Genomic DNA, 23,536 nt, shown 5'->3' with positions numbered 1-23,536 from the left:
AAAAAAAAAAGAAAGAAAAAATTTCTTTTACAATGTAATGTTTCCAAAAATGCAAATTGTAGCTGAGTTCTTTTGAATATTTAAATCATTGCTACTTTAAATTGAAAAGGCAAAAGGAAATTGGACTCTTATATCAAATATTAGAAATGGATGTTTGGAATTAGTGACCATTTATTTGTAAGACAATTTAAGGAGAAGAATTAGGATAACTGACGAAATAAGCCCCAGAATTTTAATTATTATTCCCTTTTATCAAAGTATTTTAATCCTCTGGTATTGAAGATACTCAATTCTACTTCCTTTCAAAGCATAATTGAATTTTGTTAACCTCTAAAGCTTCATAAATTCAAGACTTTTCCTAAGCAATTATAAGCCCATCAAATCCACTTAGCTGCCCATTGAACCGAATGAGCCTGGGGGGCCCCCAGTCAGGAGTTCGGAAACATACCTGCACCTGTGACAGTCTGACTCTTGGCCTCCCACATAAAACAAAGGTAAATATTTTCTGAGTAGAAGATGCGAGTAAGTATTAAAAATTATTGAAAGCACATCACACTACAAAGATGCATTTACCAAAAGGATGCTGCTAATTTTGAAACAATGCTGGATTGGGCACAGAATTTGTTTGAACTGCATTCTTGGGAACCACCTTCTTTCTAATGTCTCCTGATGAATGGGGTGATTTGTTAACAATACCATTAATTTAATTTTATTTTTTTAAGATTTTATTTACTTGTTTGTCAGAGAGAGAGAGTACTCAAGCAGGGGGAGCAAGGAAGGAGGAAGGAAGTGAGGGAGGGAGGAACAGCCTCCCTGCTGAGGAAGGAGCCCTGTGTGGGACTTGATCCAGGACCCTGGGATCATGACCAGATGCTTAACCAACTGAGCCATGCAGGTGTCCCTCAGTACTATTATTTTTAAATTGAGGAGATACACTGAACCATCTTGCCTATCTCAGCAGATATGTACATCTTAAAATTATTTATTTTGGGGGGCACCTGGGTGGCTCAGTTGGTTGAGCATCTGCCTTCGGCTCAGGTCATGATTCTAGGGTCCTGGGATGGAGCCCCGCATTGGGCTCCCTGCTCAGAAGAGAGCCTGCTTCTCTCTCTCTCTCTCTCTCTGCCTGCCGCTCTGCTTACTTGTGCTCTCTCTCTTTTGGTCAAATAAATAGATAAAATATTTTTTAAAAAATTATTTATTTTGGATACTTAATTTCTGGATTCCTGGCACCTCTGCTGTCTTCTGTCATGAAGTCTCACAATTGTAGCTTCAGTCCCTTTTTTTTCATTGATTTCAAGGATTGTTACAAGGCCTATAACATCGTATCTTTTCCACCCCCAAGTTGTAGACTTCAGTTTAACTCTTGACTGGCTGAATTTCTTGGTTTTGTGTTGTTTTCAAGAAAAATTCCATTGTATGTTTGTAATTTGATGCATATTTTAGTGAAATTTCCTGCTTTTATATTTGACCCATACTGTTTCTTTACTTGTAAAAATGAGATAATACTCTGTGCTTCTCAAGGCTATTATAAAGAGTTGACCTAGCACAGGTATCTGGCCCTTGGGAGAAGTGTGTAATTTATTTGTGTTTTCTTGGTGCATCAGACAATCCAGCACAATGCTGTGAGGTAATACCTGTCATCTCTCCAATGGCCTTATGCACGAGAAAATACAGAGTTTGCATCCCTAGACAGCAGCTCCATCGGTCCCTGGATGAATCCAAGAAACCCAGCTCTATCGTTAACTTGCAGTTGACTTGAGTGAGTCTTGTCTTTTCTGTGGGACTCCTTTCCTTATCTTTAGACCAGATCTCCCCTATAGCTGTGCTTTCCACATTGCTCTGATGATATGCACAGAACACTGTTCTACTGGAGAATCACACAAAAGAGTAGTTAAATCAGTCAGGTCACTCCCACTAGTAAGAAAGGCAGCACAGGGCGCCTGGGTGGCTCAGTGGGTTAAGCCGCTGCCTTCGGCTCAGGTCATGATCTCGGGGTCCTGGGATCGAGTCCCGCATCGGGCTCTCTGCTCAGCCAAGAGCCTGCTTCTCTCTCTCTCTCTCTCTCTCTCTCTGTAAAAAAAAAAAAAAAGAAAAAAAGAAAGGCAGCACAGTGTAACCTTTGCCACATTACTCAACTTCCATGCCTTAGTTGCCTTCTCTGGAGTGTGGGTATAGTAATCACATCTACCTCATAGGATTGCTGGAGAATCGCATCAGTTAAAACCTGTAAAGCGGTGCCTAAAAAACATAGCAATGCTCCTAAATGTCAGCAATTATGAGTTCCAGATTGTGATTTTTATGTTCATGTTTTTTAGACTGAAAATCAGAAATGTGATATTCACATAAGAGCGTAGCATTTCTTTATACTTCTGACTCATTGTAGAATTTTATCACTTGAAAAATTTATGATCTTAGAAGAATAGCTGACAAGATGCTCCTGTTTGGGTGTCTTTTGTTATTCTTTGCACTGATTTCCCAGTAACTTACCCTGTCTGAAAATCTGAACTCCCCAAATCCCCTATTATTTTGATTCTGTCTATTTCATCTCATCCATTTCCCCCTGGCTTTGTAAGTCCATCCAAACCCAAGCACAGTAGCTTATTATTCGTACCCTCAGGGTAGAGACTTCAAAAGTCTTAGCACATTAGCTATGGAATTCATTCTGCCTGCATCTCTTCTCCTTGTTTGATCAAATAGGCAGCCTCCATTCTGTGTTTCGGATGTACACATAAGCCAAGCACTTTTTAAGATTTCTCTAATTCAATAGTGGTTTTGATATTTTTTTGATGGCTTCTAGAGAGCATTATCTTGACATACAATGGTAGAAGATACAGTTCCACAATAGGTAGGATTCAAATTGATTTTTATGCTGTCTTCATTGATACTGTTTAGCAGCTCCTGGAGAACTGGGGACTAAAAGAGCTGCTGGTTTGTAAGTGATTGTGATCGTGGTTTCCCTAGTCAAGCTGATTTCTAGCAAAGATTTCACATGTATAAGTGCTATTTATTTCTTTTCTTTATTTTCTTGCTTTTTCAGTTGTTATTTTTAACATTTATTTTTATGAGTGTTTAGGGCCAATGCCTCCCTGAAGCTTACTTACCTAGTTATTGCCTAGTATATGTTCTGAACCGCAGATTATGGAGGTACGAGGTAAAGCAGCACACACATGGAGGGTGTCCGAAAGAAATCAAAATGAATTCAGAGTCAAAAAAAAATCCAATAAAATTTCATCTGAAAAAGCATTGTTTTTGTAAGCCAGAGTTATCTTAGTTGTTTTATTTTATTTTTTAACTCTCTTCCTGAATGTAATGTTTCTGGCAATCTATCAAGCTCCAAACTTGAAAAATGTATCAAAGGTCAAGTTGCTCATAAATGCATTGCTGAAATGACAGAAACAATTACACTACGTAGAAGAATAAACCCCCGAAGACATTAAATATCCATTTCTGAAAAGTTTTCTCTTTACTGTTATTCCCTTTCCCAAATATATACTATTGATAACTTGCAGATTGTAGATCTGCTACACACAACTGGTATGCTTTAAGAGTAGATTATGTTCTAAAAGACCAAAAAAAAAAAAGTATGTTTTGGAAAACCTTGTGGAAACCTTTGGAAAACATAGATGTAGGTAAAATGCAAGCTTGCTTATTTTACAGGTTTTTGATCAAGTACCTGCCAGATGCTTGTGCCTGAAACACATCATGTGATGATGGAGAGAACATGAGCTTTGAGGTCTAGGAATATGGGCTTGAAATCCTGCTTCTGCCACTAAGAAGCAGATGACTTGGAGCAAGAAGGGACAGAGAACCATTTGATTCTCTATTTCATATGCTGCAAATATGATTTAAAAAAAATTCACCTCTTGATATGATAATCGTTTGCTTGGTATACAATAGGTACTTAAAGATGTTTCCTTTTTTTTAATCCAGGATATAACAATCAGTGTGGAATTATTATAGATTTTTAAACAAAAAGGACCATCAAAGAAATATGTTAGGTCAGCTTCCCTTGATGTACACTTGTAGGTAGTTTTAGACTGGGAAGAAGTTTAAGACTCCTGAGTTCAAATATGGGGAGAGGTTATTTGTTTTACTTGTCTTCTTTTAAGTTACAATGAGAACACTGAAAATTAAAAGGACAGGACTTGTAAATCAGTCGTTGATTGTACCCAGGGATTTTATTTATAATATTTAACAAACACTCCAAGCACAAGGTACAAGACCTGACCCACCCATCTGAACAGATGCCTTGACCACTTCGTTTGTCTTTAAAAATCAGTGTGCCATTATCTGTTCAAGCTAACACATGTCAGCTGAACAGGAACACCATAGTTACATGAGAAAATTGTGTATCTTTAGCCTAATCTAGTTACTTTCTAATTTTAGAAAATATTTACTCTCTTCTATAAGAGCAACATTCCCACTAATGTACACCTATTCTTGCTTTTACATTTTGTATCAAATTATATTTATGTATGTACCGATTTGTGTGTGTGTGTGTGTTCTTCACACAGCAGTTGTATTTTATTGATTCATGATTAAATAATCCTCTTAACACTCATCAAAGAACATTATTAACTAGAAGATATTACCGCCAAAAGTCCCTCTTAGGAAACCACTACTATAAAACTTCACTGTTTTGTTCATAGAAGACTATGAAGTATAAATGTTCCTACTCTGATTTACTTATCTCTCCTTAAAATACCTAAATCATTGGGGCGCCTGGGTGGCTCAGTGGGTTAAAGCCTCTGCCTTCGGCTCAGGTCATGATCCCAGGGTCCTGGGATCGAGCCCTGCATCAGGCTTTCTGCTCGATGGGGAGCCTGCTTCCTCCTCTCTCTCTGCCTCCCTCTCTGCCTACTTGTGATCTCTCTCTGTCAAATGAATAAATAAAAAATCTTAAAAAAAAAAATACCTAAATCATTGCTTCAACTAAGGCTCAAGATGAACAACAAAAAGTGTTTTGAGATAAATCAAGATGGTACAATGGGCCAAAATTATCTTTTTAATTAAATATGTGCATATAAATTCTAGTCTCAAATAAGACTATGAGAATTTGGTTCCATTAACTCTTTCTTCCAACATATTGGAATTTAATCAGAAATAAGTAGAGAGAAAACCTCCTACACACTGGATGTGTCAGAATCATTTGGGGATCTTTTTTTTTCTCCTCCTACTATGTCCATATATAATTGACATATAGCATTTTGTAACTTTAAGGTATACAAGGTATTTATTTGATTCACTTATGTATTGCAATGTGATTACCCCCATAGTGTTATCCTTATGTTAAGTGAAGTAAGACAGAGAAAGACAAATACTGTATGATCTCACTTACATATGGAATCTAAAGAAGCTGAACTTGTAGAAACAGAGAATAGAACAGTGGTTACTAGAAACGGGGATAGAGGAAATAGAGAGTTATTAGACAAAAGGTACGAACTTCCAGTGTGAAGGTGATTAAGTTCTATAATCATAACCATTATGATTACAAACAGTCTATCTGTGTGAATTGCTGAGAGAGTAGATCTTACATATTCTCACCAAAAAGAGAGAGAGATGGTAATTATGTGATATGATGGAGGTGTTAGAATATGTGATGGGGGTGTTTAGAGGTTTTTTTTGTAACTAAGGAAATAGTTGACATGTAACATATTAGTTTCAGTTATACAACATAATGTTGGGATATTTGTATACACTGTGAAATAGTACAATAAGTCTAGATACCATTCATCTTATACATAGTTAAAAATCTTTTTCTTGTCATGAGAACTTTTAAGATTTATGCTCTTAGCAGCTTTCAAATATACAATACAATATTATTAATTGGAATCCTGCTATAATTACATTCCCATGACTTATTTATTTTCTAACTAGAAATTTATACATTTGGACCCCTTTCGCCCATTTTGCCCACCCCAAACCCCTCTTCTCTGGCAGCCACCAATCTGTTCTCTGTATTGTTGAGCTTGGTTTTTTGGTTTTTTGTGGGGGCTTTTTTTAATGTATTTATTTTGTTTTTAGAGACTACATGTAAGTGAAATCATGCGGTATCTGTCTTTGTCTGACTAATGTCACTTAGTATAATGTCCTCAAGGTCTACCCATGTTGTTGCATATGACAAGATCTTACTCTGTTGTCACTGACTAATATTTCCATTGTTTCATGTACCGCATCTTCTTTACCCTTTCGTCCGTCACTGAACTCTTAGGTTGTTTCCATGTCTTGGCTATTGCATATAATGCTCCAGTGAACATAAGCGTGCATATGTCTTTTCGAATTATTATTCTTGTTTTGGTTAAATACCCAGTAGTGGAACTACTGCATCATATAGACGTCCTATTTTTTTATTTTTTGAGGAATCTCCATGCTGTTTCCACAGTGGCTATACCAATTTACATTCACAACAGTGCATGAGGGTTCCTTTTTCTCCACACTTGTTATTTCTTGTCTTTAAGATTTTAGCCATTCTGACTGATGCAAGGAGATAATTTCTTTGTGGTTTTGAATTGTATTTCCCTGATGATGAGTGATGTTGAGCATCTTTTCATACATCTGTTAGCCATCTCTCTGTCTTCTTTGGAAAATGAAGTCCTATCCAAAAAATTATTGTCAAGAATACTATCAAGAAGCTGACCAATTATGTTTTCTTATAGGAGTTTTATGGTTTCAGATCTTACACTGAAGTTTTTAATCTATTTTGAGTCAATGTTTGTATAGGATATAAGAAAGTAGTCTAATTTCATTCTTTTGTATGTGGCTATCCAGTTTTCCCAGCAAGATTGAAAAAAACTTTCCTTCCCCATTTTGTTGTAAACGAATTGACCATATACGTGTGAGTCTATTTCAGGGGTCTCTGTTCTCTTCCATTGATCTATGTGTCTGTTTTTATACCAATACCATATGGTTTTGATTATTTTAGCTCTGGATACAGTTTGCAACCAGGGGGCCCCATACCTCCAACTTTATTCTCAAGATTGCTTTAGCTATTTATGGCCCTCTGTGGTTCCATACAAATTTTAGGATTGTTAGTTCTATTTCTGTGAAAAATGCCTTTGAAATTTTGATCAGGATTGTGTTAAATCTGTAGATTGCTTCAGCTTTTATGCACATTTTAACAATATTCATTCTTCCATTCCATAAGCATGGAACATCTTTTATTTATTTGTGTCTCTTTCAGTTTCTTTCATGAATGTCTTACAGTTTTCAGAGTATAGGTCTTTCATCTCTTTGGTTAAATTTATTCCTAGATATTTTATTCTTTTTGATGTAATTATAAATGGGATTGTTTTTTAAATTTCTGTTTCTGACAGTTTTTTGCTGATGTGTAGAAATGCAACAGATTTTTGTGTCTTGATTTTGTATCCTGCAACTACTGAATTTTTTTATTAGCTCTAACAGTTTTTTATTGAACCCTTTAAGAATTCTCCATATGTAAAATCATGTCATCCATGAATACTGACACTTTCACTTCTTCCTTTCCAATTTTGATGCTTATTATTTATTCTTACTATCTTATTGGTCTAGCTAGTTGAATTGTGTTGAATGTAATTGTGTTGAATGCAAGTGGCAAGGTGGCATCTTTGGTCTCTGATCCTAGAGGAAAGGATTTTAGCTTTTCATCATTAAGTACGATGTTAGATGTGGGCTTGTCATATATGACCTTTATTGTGCTGATGTTTGTTCCCTCTATACTCAATTTGTTGAGAGTTTTTATCATTAATGGATTTTGAATTTTGTCAGATGCTGATCCTACATCTTTTGAGATGATCTTGTGATTTTTTTTCCCCTTCATTTTATTACTATGCTATGTCATGTAGACTTAATTACAGGTATTGAAGCATCCTTTCATCACTGGAATAAATTCCTCCAGATCAGAGTGTATGATCTTTTTAATGTATTGCTGATTTTGGTTTACTAATATTTTGTTGAGAATTTTTGCATCTACGTTCATCAGGGAAATTGGCCTTTTATGTGTGTGGTATCCTTGTTTGGTTTTGGTGTCAGTAATGCTGGCCTCATAAAATGAGTTTGGAGACATTCCCTGTTTTTCATTTTTGTGGAAGGGTTTGAGAAGGATTAGTATCACTTTTTAAAATGTTTGACAGAATGCACCAGTGAAGCATCTGGTCCTGGACTTTTGCTTGTAGGGAGGTTTTTGATGACTGATTCAGTCTCCTTAAAGTCACTGGTCTATTCATATATTTCCTATTTCTTCACAGTTCAGTCTTGGAAGATTGTATTATGTTGAAGAACTTACCCATTTCTTCTAGGTTGTTCAGTTGGTTGACACATAATCATTCTTAACAGTCTCTCAGGATCCTGGGTAATTCTGTATTGTCAGTTGAAGCACCTCTTTCATTTCTTATTTGATCTTTTTCTCTTGGTCATTCTAGCTAAAGATATGTCTGTTCTGTTCTTGTCAAAGAACCAGCTCCTAGTTCCATTAATTTTGTTCTGTTGTCTTTTTTGTCCCTATTTCATTTATTTCCTTTCTTATCTTCGTTTTTTCCTCTCTTCTACAAACATTGTGCTTCATTTGTTCTTTCTATAGTTGCTTGAGGTGTGGAGTTAGATTGATATTTTTCTTCTTTCTTGGGGTAGACTTTATTTCTGCGAATTTCCCTTCCAGAACTGCTTTTACTGCATCCCTTAAATTTTGGTATCTTATTTTTTCACTTCATTGTCTCATGATATTTTTTGATTTCTCATTTGATTTCTTAATGGGCCCACTGTTTGTTCAGTAAGATGTTGTTTAATTTCCACCTATTTGTGATTTTTCCAGGTTTTTTTCTTGTAGTTGATTTCAGTTTCATATGATTGTAGTCAGAAATGATGTCTGGGGGCGCTTGGGTGGCTCAGTGGGTTAAAGCCTCTACATTCGACTCAGGTCATGATCCCAGGGTTCTGGGATCGAGCCCCGAATCGGGCTCTCTGCTCAGCAGGGAGTCTGCTTCCTCCTCTCTCTCTGCCTGCCTCTCTGCCTACTTGTGATCTCTGTCTGTCAAATAAATAAATAAATAAATAATCTTTTTAAAAAAATGATGTCTGATTTGATATCAATCTTCTTAAATTTATGAAGATTCAAGGAAAATTCCATACATTCCTGTACATCCTCACTCCGCCCTATACCTGTGGCCCCTCACCACCACCTCATGGCCGAGGTCTCTCCTTTGATGTCCAGCCTGCTGCTCCTTTGCGGGGTATTCAATAAACTTCTATGTCCTTTAAAAAAAAAAAAAAGATTAGGAGCTTTGCGCAGTGGCAGTATCGTAGCCAATGAGGTTTATCCGAGGTGCGATTATTGCTAATTGAAAAAAAAAAATTATGAAGACTTGTTTTGTGGGGGCGCCTGGGTGGCTCAGTGGATTAAAGCCTCTGCCTTTGGCTCAGGTTATGATCCCAGGGTCCTGGGATCGAGCCCCACATCAGGCTCTCTGCTCAGCAGGGAGCCTGCCTCCCCCACTCTCTCTGCCTGCCTCTCTGCCTACTCGTGATCTCTGTCAAATAAATAAATAAAATCTTAAAAAAAAAAAGACTTGTTTTGTGTTCTAACATACCATCTATCTTTGAGAATGTTCTATGTGCACATGACAAGAATGTGTATTCTGCTGGTTTGGGATGGACAGTTCTGTATATATTAAGTTCATCTGGTCTAATGTGTCATTTAAGACCAATGTTTCCTTATTGATTATTTTGTGTGGGTGATTTATCTATTGATGTAAGTGAGGTATTAAGATCCCCTGTAATTTTTGTATTGCTGTGTGTCTTTTCCTTTAGGTCTGTGAATATTTGTTTTATATATTAGGTGCTCCTATGTCCAGTGCATAGATATTTATGAATTTTGTATCTTCTTGTTGGACTGACAACTTTATCATTATGTAATGCCCTTTTTGTTTTCTATACAGTCTTTGTTTCAAAGTCTATTTTGTCTGATGTAAGTATAGCTCCCCCAGCTTTCCTTCGTCTTCTATTTACATGGAAGATCTTTTTCCATCCCTTCGTTTTTAGTCAGTGCTTGTCTTCACATCTGACTGGGTCTCCTGTAGACAGTGTATACCTGGCCAGCTTTAAAAGGCAGAGGAAGAATACAGGACACTTGCTCCCAGCTTTAGTAAGGCAGAGGGAGAGCACAAAATGGTGCCGCCAGAACCCTCATCTCTGGAGAGAATCCCACCAGGCCCCTGCTCCTCCAGTAGATGCTTTAGGATTAGTAAGTGAATCCCCTTCGTGTATAGGCTGGGTGCTTTCCAAACTGCAGATTCTGCAATGGACCCTGGGGCAATTGAGTCTTCCTGAAGCTATTCAGTAGCAGTCTTGCAGTTCTTGGCAGCCTCAGGTCTCATGGACACAAAGCGCTACTGGTTTTCAAAGCCAAAAGTTTCAGGCTCTGGCTTAGGGATTGGAATATCTGATGGTAGAGGTACAAGATTTAATAGTTGGGGTATCTGAAGTAGAGTACAAACTCATTGCTCTTCAGGGAAGGGTTTCAGATTTGTGAGATCCCTCCTGATTTTGGGTTGCTTGTGCTGGGTGGAATTTCTTATGAGACTCTATCTCTCCTACCTACCTTGATGTGCCCCTTTTTTTTGCTTGATGTGAGGCATCTGTTCAACTAACTTTCAAGTCATTCTCAGAATTTTTTCTACATATAGCTGTAGATTCAGGGTATCTGTGGGAGGAAGTCGATTCAGGATCTTCTTATGTTGCTCTCTTGGACTGCCCAGCTTAAGGATCATTTTTAAATGAAAATTTCTAAGACCTTGCTTTGTAGATCCAGTTGAGTAGTTGTCTGGTGGCACCTAACATTTAGAAAACCTCTGCCACGTTTGGAAATCTGAGCTAGGATAATTTTTCTGTCTTTTCCCAATGCCTGTTCTCACTGTCCTCTGATTTTAACGTATATTGACTGGCTCCTGGATACCATTTTGACCCATCTTAGACCAACCAACTTCTTCTTTATCAATACAATATGAATCTTTTCTAAAATTCTCAAGCTTTCTTCTTGCAGCTACTCACTAATCATTATGTATTTTCATTTGATTTTAATAGAGACTTTCTATCTCAACTGTTGAACTGATGGTGCTTTTTATTGGGTGCGTTCATTTAAACAAACAAACAAACAAAAAAAAACCTCTTCTGATTACTATTAACTCCAAAATGGCCCTGAGCAACTTTTTATAAATGTTAACAGTTGGTAAAATAACCTGGGAGTTCCTAACTTGTCTGTGGCTTTCAATATGGAAGCAAACAGCCTGCAGACCAATTAATAGGCTAACACTTTCGCCATCATTGAAACTTCATTTTCTCTGAAATTATTTTCCTGTGATTTGCTGGCAGACATTCCACTACGACCGTGAAGATTAAAGGGGCAAATTTTGATTTAGTCTCCTATAGCTCTCAGCCTCCTGTTTGTTTATGGTCCACATTTACAGTGTTTCTACATGGGGTCATCAGAGGACAGAGCAGATCTTGGAAAAGTTTAATGGTGATGATTAATTCTTTGAATTAGTTTCTGCTTCAAAGCCTTCCCACATAGACCAAACTCCTACATTTTTTACTGCATCTCTTCCTCATTTCCAATACAGCTTTTATTCCCTCAAAATTCTGTTCAAATTTCACTTCCTTCAAAAATGTGTCCTTTTGTAAACTGTGCCATGTCTAATCATCCCATCAATCCACAGTCTCTATTGGTAACCAGAATTTTACATTATGATTATTGGTGCATATTTCATGAGAGAAACATGGCGTCTCTAAGTCATATGGTCTTCTTAATCCTGGAAACATTCTAAACTCCAAATATATGTCTGTTTACATTGGTTTCCTTATTTTTAGTTTTGTCATTACTCCTTAGGCTTACTTGCATATTGTAATCTTTAAATAACTATCTATAGAATGACTATACTTTCTTTTTATTTATGTGAGTATATAAGAGATCCCAAAATGTAGGAGTGCAGGAGAGGTGGTAAACTCGCTTTAAATGAGAAAATTTATGAGTTGAAATTGGTTTTTAACCTAGGCCTAAAACGTTGATAATGTGCAGTCATCCTCCTCTAGGCAATAAGGTCTTCAGAGCCTAGTCTTATTGCAACTATCCCCAGAGCATGGCAAATGGACTTGTTAGACAAGGTACGTCAAGTGAGAACAGTTGGTGGAATATCTTTAAACAAAACAGACACAAAGCCATGCTTGATCTAGAGAACTACAGGGGGTCAATTGGGGGTATAATGTAGTCACAGCAGTGTGGCTGGAGGACTATTTGGCTGATAATTTGAGGACTGATTGGAAATGTAAGACTCTCTCAGAGAAAGATCTGAAACCAAGACCTGGGGTTGGGGTGGGAGCGAGGGGTGTGGGAGAGGAGTAAAACTAAAGGGAAAGCTTTCCAAGAGCCCTCATTCAGAGAAAGTCCTGCAAGGTTCCGTGAGGAACTGACTGGGATAGAACCCACAAGATATGTTAGTGTGATGGAAGATGAGCCTGGAAAGATCAAAACAAGAGTTGTATTTCATCATAGAACAAATGAAATTCTATTGTAATACTTGATATGGAACCATCTATTTACATAAGTTTTTAAAGTTAAATTAATTGGGGCTCCTGGATGGCTCAGTCTGTTGCATGGCCAACTCTTGATTTCAGTTCAGGTCATGATCTTGGGGTCCTTGGATTGAGCCCCATGTTGGCCATGCTCAGTGGGGAGACTGCTTGAGGATTTCTCTCCCTTTCCCTCTGCCCTGCTACCACTCCCTTGCTCTCCAAAATAAATAAATAAATCTGTAAAAAAAAAAAAAAAAAGAGAGAGAAAGAAAGTTAAATTAATTTAATAATTATAATAAATGTGACTATTTTGTTGATTGTACTCATAACTCTTCAAAATGACCCTACTATATAATTTCTTTCATTTAGAAGCATAATTACTTTCATTTAATACTGTAATGTAGTTCAGTGTAACCTCATCATAGCAGTTCCAGAAGCAGGCTTTTTTCTTCTTGTCTCGAAGACATTGACTGAACGTAATTGGGTGCAGCTGTTTAACTCAGAGTTTTTCAGAGTCAAATGATTTAATCCATGCAGAGAAAGGGAACTAAAGAAGGATTAAAGGATGCCACATGTCTTAGTACTTCTTCGTGTCACTGTAGGCTCAATATTCTGTAGTATAACTTTTAATTAAAAATTTCATTGAAGCCCAAAAGTATTTATAACACAACTCTAAATAATTTTCAAAATATGAACTATAACATTTACCAGTTATGATTACATGAATTGGCTTTTCCTGAGTTTTCTGTATTTTCTCACAATCTTAGCACTTCAACAAAAAGAAAAGTATACAACTACTGAAAGATGAAGCTTATACTATCAGACCAGTGGAATGGTTTTTACTAATACCTTTCTGTGAGCACACTTATAAGCAGAATTAGGAAAACATGATTAAGCACATTAATTCAAGTTGACTGAAACACACTGGAGCACCTCCATTCCTGTAGTGGTTGGGGAGGGATGGTCAGCTCCTCCACTGCCAGGAGGTGATGAAAGTAGGCATGGTATTGTTATACTAGATGGTGTTTTTCAACTATGCACCAGACACTGAGCTAGGCACTTAATTTTTTTTTAAATATCATTTAATATGCATAATAGTATCATAAAATAAGTACTATTATTAGCTTCCACTTTGTAGTTTAGGAAACTGAGTCTTGGAACAAGTTAAATAATTTACTCCAGGGTACATAGTTAATAAGTGGTAGAGCCAGAATTTGAACCAAGGCTGTTTGACTTCTCATTACTAAAAAAGTAAATTTGGAGATGAAATTAACAGTTGATAAGTTCAAACTCAAAAACAAAAATAATGAAGTCACAAGAAGAATTGTTTAAGAATAAAAATGTGAAATAAAAATCTGGGGGAAATAAGGACAAATAAAACTGTATTTAATCTCAAATAATGCCAGAGGTAAAGTTATTATTTGAATTTCTGGATTTCCCATAATGCTTTTAAAACCATGAGTCATTTTACTTTTTAGTCACTGAAAATAAACAAAGCCAGGTAGTCTGGGACTTTCAGACAAACAAATAGTTAATAGGAAAGGACATAAAAATGAAGTACTGTTTTCAGTTAAATGAAGTTAAGTTATTACATCTCACATCTTTATTCCAAATCACATGTGCATAACTTATTATTACATGCATAACATATATGCATATATACATGCACATATTATATGCACATATTATATGTGTAATATATTACACACATAGAGAACTTGCATAAAAATGTGCCATGATAGGGGTGCCTGGGTGGCTCAGTTGGTTAAGCATCAGACTCTTGATTTTTGTTCAGGTCATGATCTCAGGGTTATAATACTGAGCCCCGTGTCAGTCTCTATACGCAGCAAGGAGCCCGCTTGGCATTCTCTCTCTCCCTCTCCCCCTCTCTGCCCTACCTCTCTTAAAAAAAAAAAAAAAAAAAAAAAAAAAGGTGTTATGATAATTGACGTTAAATAGGGATGCAATTCATGGGCCTGATGTCAGACTTTGCAGAGTATAAACATGCCCTTTTTTTCTGCCCAACCCCAAGTGAAACCCTCAACCCAATTTATTAGGAAAGGAAGTCATGGATGTAGTGATTAGAGAGTTGTCTGCCTACATGTGCAATTTCAACTAGGAGTACCTTAAATTCAATGAAGCACAGAAATGCAGAGTTATGGTTGGATTCAGCCCTTAATCTTCATTATTTATTTATAATAAATCATGTTATTTATTGTACTTTGTTAAAATGGGCTTCATCTTAAAAATAAAGTTAAAGTTTGTGTTAGTGACCACATCAGTACATGGTGTTGAAAGGTGGATTCTGCTGGGGAGAGGAAAGCACATTTTTTACCTCAGGTTTGTCCAATTCATTTTGCTGCTCCAACAAAGGAATTAAAACATAGAGACTTGAGGTAACACAACAAAGGTGACAAGGAAGATAACACAGTGAGACCATAAGAGATATACTTACTAGGAATGGAAAGATTTTGAAGAAGTTGATGAAAAAGCAGGAAAATCCTGAAAGTAATTATAGTATGAAGATCCTAGATTACCCAAAGATATTTAAAAGTCAATAGCTAAATGTATAGATTTTTTTAAAGAAAGAAAGAGAAGGTTAAGCTAAAGGTGATTAATTAGATATGAGTTTGTTTCAAGAATGGCACCAAACTGAGTTCCACAAGTAAGGAAGACTTTATTCTAGACTATTACAATAGAAACTGAAATTAACTCCATGGAAACAAAAGGCTGGAATATTTCTAAGTATTGGATAAATTAGTGAGAAAGCAGTGGAGGACGTTAGGGGAGAGATTGATCAATGTGATATGTAGAATACATTGAGTTACTCCTGAGTTTGCAAATATTTTTCTCAGTAGTTAAGTCATGTGTGTTTGCTAACCATTATCAGTTGAAGAAGTTGGAGACCTACCATCCTATGTAGACTGAGGTGTCAGGGCACTATCTCCTATGATGTTTCCATGTCAAAGAAATGGTTCCCAACTACTTGAGAAAGATATTTCCTAGGTTCAAAGACTGAGAAGAGACTAGGAGAAATTTACATAAGTTTCAAAGGAACAGAAAAAGAATTTACAATTTTGAGTTTTTCAAGTAAATGCTTTAAAAAAAAAGGGAGGCCAGGAGCCTAAAGACAGGAAGAAACCTGTCAAGTTCAGTCAAACTAAGGGTAATGTCAAGGCTATCTTGATCAGGTTTTAGTAAATGAACAGTTAGAAATATATAAACATAGGTGGCCTTTTTCAGAAAAGCAAGGCATGTCCTGGGATTTCTAATCCATTTTTTTCCCCTCATCCATCCAAAATTTATGCAAAGTTCTTAAGTTCTGACAGTAACTGAACCAAAGACTTCAGCTACGAAGATATTGAATGAGACAAAATTATTGGGAAACTTCCCATTTATGAAGAAGAGATATGAAGCCTCTCTTCGAAAAGAGGAGGGAAGAAAGAGTTATAAGACTCAATTCGTGGGTCTTTTACCTCAATAAGCTGAGAGTGATTCCAGACTTACATACCTTATAGTTTTATAAAGTTCAGATAGGATGGTTATATGAAAATGCTCTCTGGAAAGATCCAGGCGAATATGAGACTTCATTCTCTCCCATCTCAATTCTTTTTTGAATTTATATTGGCTATCAGTCAATAAATAAATATATAAGTGGCTTCCACTATCAGAGTCAGTATGAAATTTTAAGGCAATTTCTGAAGAATACAAAAGACATCAACAATTCAATAATAATTTTCAGGATTGCTACAGAGTTTGTTTAGGTCTGGTGAGGGAGATCTGTCCCAAAAATACAGTACTAGGGGCTTTCTAAATAGTGTACTTCTTAAAAATCTTGGCTCTATATCTGGTTTCTCTTTGCTTTAATTTCTCCTTTCTCTTTACCTCCCTCTCAATTCCATTACACTGATGTGCTTCAATTGCCTTCTGGAGGTACACTGCACATACTACTACTGTGACTGTTAAAAAGCACCCATAGCAATCTGCACATTTCTATGACTAAAAAGAAATTAGAATAATGCAAGGAACATTTAGGGAATAGTGCTAAGCATGTATATCCCTGACATTGAAATACAATTAATTATATTTTTACTATATTAATGTTGTGTTCTTTGCTCATCTCCTAAGCTATAAAAAACCTTGAAACTATAAAAACCTTCATAAACCAAGACTTATCTTTTATATTACATTTAAGCTCCAGTACAATGAATGCAATAAACTTTCAGCATATACTTTTACCAAGAAAAAGAAATCTATCCTCTGATCACACTTCTCATTTTGTTTTATTTTTATGGAAATTGACATGAATTTTTAGTGTAATTACTTCAAACAGATGTTCAATTCTCTTATCCTGATAATAGGAAACACAGTACAATCAAAGGAGATATTTTGGAAGAGTTCATGAAAGAGTTTGGTGAAGTTCATGAAATAGACCAAATAGGGAAATTGGAGGGTTGCTTTAAAGATGTCAAAATACATGTTTAAACTGATTAAATGATGAATTATTAAAAACATATTCTTAAAATTGTATATGTGAAGACAGAGATTAGAATACATCAACTTAAACTAATTCAAATCTTGTTTTGAGTTCATAAAAATAAATCAAACATTTTTATTTTATTTCTCAACCTTTTATATGGAGTGTCACAAACAGGTTTAAGCTAGATATGCTTTAGTTAAGGCTTCACAGTAAGATAGAAGTTGTAATATTTAGACAATGGTTTCATTCGTTTCTTTCTGTGTTACATATTTCATGTAAAATGTACATTTTTTAGGTTTGCTTCAGATGCCTAGAGCTTTATGGGGGAAAAATAAAAGTCATAAATATAAAGCAGTCCTTTGAAAATTTTATGTTGGAACGTGTATGCCAAAAAAAATGGTATATTTAATATACAATGACAAGAGTGTAGATTCTAAATGTTTATGATATCATGTCCAGGATCTAGCTAAGAAATTGTCCTCAGAAAGACTAAAGAAAAAAAAAAAAAAGAAAGAAAGAAAAAAACAAGTTGCATTAGCTGTTGCTAAATGAGCTGTAGAACCACATCATTCAGTATAATGATAATTAGATTTATCAGCCCAGGTTTATTTGGATGCAAATACAGATAATCAAAGTCTTAAAAGGTTCTATATTGGGGACATATGGTAGTTGAAAATATCCTAACAGTAGGGTAATAGATATGGAAAAATGAAATTTCCAAAATATTCAGCAGCTAAATTTTCATTCCATTATATGGAAAGACTATAAATTAACCTGATATTTGGATTTGAACATGTTTAACTTACTATCATACATTTTCTGAAATAATGTCATGCAAAACAGTTCTTATCTAATTAAAATAATGTTTATCAATCAAAAACAACTTTCAATGTGAAGAAGAGGGATGAAATTATTTTCTGAAGCACATTAGGTAAAGACTTTATTTCCAGGGTCACTTTTTATATTAAAAATAAGATAGGAGTTGCACTCCTAGAATGTGGTTGAAAATCACAAATTACGGAATTAACCTGTGATAGCCATAAACCCAGCCTTTCTTTCTCTCCTAATGTTTCCCTGATGACTCATGCCTGGAGTGCTCCTGGACATTTAGCTTAAAAGCACACACTTCCTAAGGATTCCAGTTAGTGGTCAATGCATTGAGTTGATTAAAGCACCCGCTGAAAGCAAATTCAAAGATCTTAACGATTTCATGTTTTCATAGAACCGTTGCCATTTTTTCAATGGCTGTAAGCAAAAACATGTAACCTTGGATACGTCAACATGCCTAGTCTTTGTATCTGAGACAGTATACGCCGCCACTATGCTTCACTGTGTCCCAAGGAACAATTTAGAGTGCCAGTTTCAGGACTTTTCATAGACGAAGTCTCATCCATTATTAACTTTCGTGGCATCCCGCATTCTCCCTACCACCATGCCAATTAAAAATAGATTGGGATTTGGTTAAAACTCAGTTCAAATCTTAGCTTCTTTAATTAAATTTCTGCTCTTTGAGACAGTAAACTTCAACTTGTTGAGCTTCAGTTTCCTTTAAAGTAAAAATCAGATGTTAGTACCTATGTCAAAAAGTTGTAGAAGGTACAAATTTCCAGTTATAAAATAAACAAGTCATGGGGATGTAAGGTAGGGCATGGTGGCTATAGCTGACTATTCTGTAATATATATTTGAAAGTTGCTAGGACAGTAAGTTTTAAAAGTCTCTATAGGTCAAAAAAAATTGTAACTCTGTATGGAACAAATGTTAGTTGGATGTATTATGATTATTTCACAATGTATGCAGATATCAAAGCATTAAGTTGTACACCTGAAACTAATGTTATCTTTCAGTCATACCTCAAAAAAAATGTTATGGTGACAATTACCTGAGGTGATATATACAATATTCATAGCACAGTGCTTGACAAAAGATGGGCAATCAGTAACTGCTCATTGAATGTTTTCATCCAAGTATACCCTGTATAAAGGGAAGTCTAAAGGGAAGTCCCACAGAGAAACGATTGATGTCTGGTATAAAGTCCAGATGAATCTGTAGCTACTCATTCAAGAAGCAGTCTGGTCCTATTCAAAACACAAGAGAAGAAAGGCAGAAAAATTCTAGAGCAATGTTTCTCAGATTTTATGTGCATGCAGATCACCTGGGGACCTTTATAAAAGGCAAATAATAATTTAGTGGATGAGATCTGAGAGACTGCATTTCTAGCAAACTCCAGCTGGTGCATATGCTGCCTGCCCACTGGATACACAGTAACAAAGTCCTAGAGCACTTGAGTGCATGGCAATTTATGAAATACTGTACTCATATCTATATATGTCTAATCCAGCATTCTGTTTCCTGACACAACAGGTTAAAATTAAACGATTCCTTTTTTCATTTAACAAAAGATTATTTAGTGTCTTTTATGTGCCAGGCACTGTTTTAGGTTCTAAGTATAAAATAATAAGAGAGAGAAAGATCATGCCCTCATTGGGTTTTTAATCTAGTGGTAGGGTTAGAAGATAAACTTATAAACAATTCATTAGGTTCCAGTGGCGAGTAAAGCTGTAATGAAAATAAAATGTAGTTATTGTGAGATTGTGTATGGTCAATAAAGCCTCCTCTGGGAAGGGGACAATTGAACCGAAACCTGAATATTGAAAAGTAGTCTGCCGTGAGATCTGAAATTGTCATACAAAGGGAAGGGAGAATGCCAAGTCCCTGAGGCAGTGATAAGATTATTCTGTAGGAGAGAAGGGGAAAAAACCATCGTGGCTAGACCATAATGCCATTATGTGGATGCAGAACAATGCTGAGCAGTCGGGAGCAATCAGAGCCAGGGGCTTACCTGGCCACAGTTGGGAGGAGTGCAATAAGGGCTGACATCTAAGGGAATTTAGAGGTTGAATCCAAGGTGGGTTTTAATAGCTCCACAGAGGATTAAGATGTGTTCTAGAACAAATGTACCTACCGGAGAATGCACCTGGCTAAGCGGAACAAGATGAGTGAAAAGAGCTAACATAAGATACCGGACACAGGTTGAAAAAAAAAAAAAAAAGAAGTCATAAAGCAAGAAAGGTTGAAACTGTACATCCCTTTAGTTTACAAGAAAGAGAAATCTACCACTTTTGCTTTGAAAAGTAATTTTATAATAGCACCCACATAGCATACTTTCAGTTGCTGCAGAATGAGTTAAATTTTTCTGAGTAGAAATGATTAAGTAACTGAGAAGAAATAAAACTGTAATTCCTGGTTGATTATAGGCTAGAGCACCAAACTTGCCTTCCTTTTCACAGGATATTAGAAATGAAAGTGAAAGAGAGTAGATAGAACATTATAAGTAGCAGCAAAGAACTAAGACATATGCGAGTCCCCTCTTGCCCTCAGAAAAATGTTTAGTAGGAAGAAGAGTCATTATTACGTAAATTGTAAAATATTAAATACCTTGTATTGTAATGATTTTCGTATTCTACCTTCGGTACCTATAAATCTACAATCTATCTTCATATTGTTTTACTGGGATGTAAGCCAAACCCTAAAGCCAATAAAAGCAGAATTAAAAGAGATCCCACAGATCACAGTAACTAAAGACTGAATGATACAATGATGAGTCCATTGTCATTTCAGTGAGTCTGACTTACTAGTAAGTAAATCTGATCATTTAAAGCCTTGCAGACTGGTGGCTTATTAATGCTCCACTTGACTTCTGATTGTGTCTAATGATACAAGACCCTGCAAACTAGCAACTATTAACCTGTTAGAGCATTTCCAATTGACTTCTGATTTTCTATCTTGTTTTTCAAATGTATGAATAAAGGACCGTACATTAACACGATGCTCCTAGCCTTCCATCAGTGAGAAACAGCTCTGTGTTGCTTTTCTAATAGCAGTGAAAAGTAGCATAATTAGTCACTCCTTCTCACCTGAAGGTGTAATGGCCCAAGGCACACATTTGTGATATATTTATCCAGAATTATGGTCATGTTTTCTGGCAAAATAATAGATCAGCTTTTGCTTGTTTTTGGATTGTTTTGCTCTGTTCCACTGATGTCATTAACACCCTACATTAACCAGTGACGCTGTAGAATTCATTTCATATTCTATTTTGGTCATTTGTAATCCTTTTAGCTATCTTTGGCATTCATTAATCACAAAGACATTTTCTTCCTCATTGGCCTTTTGTACATCTCATTGTATTCATTCAACAAATACTAAAGGCGTGCCAGTCTCTAGAGCTCACAAGGCAAGGGAGGGAGTGGGGTCAGATGAAGCTGGGAAGAGAATCCGGAGCCAGGTCATTATAGGTCTTGTAAACATTTAAGAACTTTCATCTCTGTCTTAAGGGCAACAGGAAACTGCTGATGAGTTTTAAGTGCTGGAGTGACACCATCTTCTGCCATTTGCTTACCTTATCATTTTTCTCTCCCTCTTCCAATGGGACCACTTAAAACAGTTTTATGTTTTAGCCTATTATTTACATATCTTGGCTATTTCCAACTAACACAGTAATTTTTATGAGAAAAAAAAAGGTTGCCAGTCATACAAAAATAAATTCTCTGGGAGACACAGTTTGCAGAGATACCTGAGTTGGTTCATGAAAATATATGGTACATGCTGTGGGTAGAGGTGTTATTTGTAAATGATGATGTAAATGGTACATCTCCAATAATGCAATAAAAAGGGGAATGTAATTCATTGATGTTCTTTATTGCAAGGTTAATATTATAAACAGAAAAGTCACTAACTGGGCAGCTATCTGTAGTAAAAAATCCTTTTAGCACTGTGCTTGATCTATACACCTAAGCTTCTAATAATAAAAGAAGCTTCAGTTAAGGGTATATATTTATTCCTTGTGTTCTTTTAACATCTGGCCATTGTGGGCATTGTTTTAGCTTTCTTTTTAACTAAGAACCAAATAACCTAATTTATCTTGGTGCCCATCTGGTTACAATTGCTCATTTTACATTTATTTAAAAATGATAGATTGTTTGTGATGATGTCTTCCCCAGGAGAAGAAGTTGACAGACAGCTGTGCAGAGATGCCATCTTCCCCATCCCTGTTGCCTGTTACGCCCCGTGCCCAAAGGACTGTGTGCTCAGCATGTGGTCTTTGTGGTCCTCCTGCTCACACACCTGCTCGGGGAAAACTACAGAAGGGAAGCAGATACGGGCACGGTCCATTCTGGCCTATGCCGGTGAGGAAGGTAAGGCTGGTCACCAGCTTCAGAAGTGGATTCAGATTCCTTTCTGAAGTTGGCATCTTTTTTTTTTTTTTTTTTTTTTTTTGGTCTTTTGTGGTTAAGGTGATGCTATACAAAAATCTACTTCCAGAATCCCAGCAATTTAAGGAAATTTAATATCTGTTGACCTATGGAGCAACTTCTTTTCCCCAGAATTAATCTTGAAAATAGATCTTTAATAAAAGAAGAAAGACTTTAAAAAGTAGTTACTTTGCCTTATCTCTCTCCTAATAATTGCTTTCTAGTTTGAATGCTAAACTTGTGCAAAAGTATGAAAATGGCTTCCCAAACTCCAGATGTGTCAGGTTTGATTATTTTTTCTCTATTGCAGTAGTCAGTTTTTTCCCTTTGAGATGACATTATGCCTTCTCATAAACAGGCATATATGTTCAATAAAGAAGTGTTTTGTTTTTAAAGAAACACCAGCATGACTATTACTTGAAGGAAAATTACATGGCTTCTCTGCCACTCGGGTTTTTGAACATAGGCTCTGAGATCCAGAAGTCTCATCCGTACATTGTGTTCATTTTTCAAATATGCTGCTCCTTAATCACCTCATCCTGTTGGGGGAATAAAGCATGCTTTGTCATTTATTCACACCTCACTTGTGTAAGCTTTATTGTCGAGAAATATAAGGCTCTTGGTAATTATCTCTCAAGCTTACATCCAAATGCTAATTTGGCCTCTGTGTGACTGGGTGATATAATGTCATACTTAATCTTGTCATTCTTGAGAATACCACAGGACTAAGAAAAACATAGAAGTCATCAAGTTCTATCACATTAAGGCATGTTCAGTCTCAAGAATATAGGTGTATATTATTTAAACCTTATCAAGCTGAATGACTCTTCTCCTCATTCACAGTTAGCACTAGTAAGTAATGATTTCTGTTTGTAATTTGCATGTGTTTCTCTGTGTATATCCCCAAATAACAAATTGTGGAGGAGTTTTTAGGCTGCCAGTTTTATTTTTCTACTTCTGAAACATTTTGGTGGTAGAAACCTGATAGTGTTTTTATTTCATCAAACGTGCTATCTATGAATATACTAGCCATGCAAAAATGTAATTACCTTAGTCTTAAGACCTGAGAGAAAAATTTAGCGTATTTGATAAGTCAACCTATAGGAAAATTTAGAATTTTGTTTTAAAGTGTCCCAAGGGGCACCTGGGTGGCTCAGTGGGTTAAGCCTCTGCCTTCGGCTCGGGTCATGATCCCAGAGTACTGGGATCGAGCCCCGCGTCGGGCTCTCTGCTCAGCAGAGAGCCTGCTTCCCTTCCTCTCTC

General features: G+C 36.2%; 1 protein-coding gene across 1 annotated transcript in view; it reads left to right on the top strand.

Moving 5' to 3' along the window:
* LOC111147355 (thrombospondin type 1 domain containing 7A) overlaps window positions 1–23,536 on the top strand; it is a 442,849-nt gene that overhangs the window by 327,898 nt on the left and 91,415 nt on the right. Inside the window, exon 7 of the mRNA XM_022503356.1 lies at window positions 22,022–22,216. Within this exon, the coding sequence (XP_022359064.1) occupies window positions 22,022–22,216 (195 nt within the window). The remainder of the gene's footprint in view (window positions 1–22,021; window positions 22,217–23,536) is intronic.

This window comes from Enhydra lutris, unplaced genomic scaffold (genome assembly GCF_002288905.1).
Source record: "Enhydra lutris kenyoni isolate GAN:26980312 unplaced genomic scaffold, ASM228890v2 scaffoldscaffold16, whole genome shotgun sequence".
In the NCBI taxonomy this organism is placed as follows: Eukaryota; Metazoa; Chordata; class Mammalia; order Carnivora; family Mustelidae; genus Enhydra; species Enhydra lutris.
Note: the sequence above shows the minus strand (reverse complement) of the source record. Positions and strands in the feature narration are given on the sequence as shown.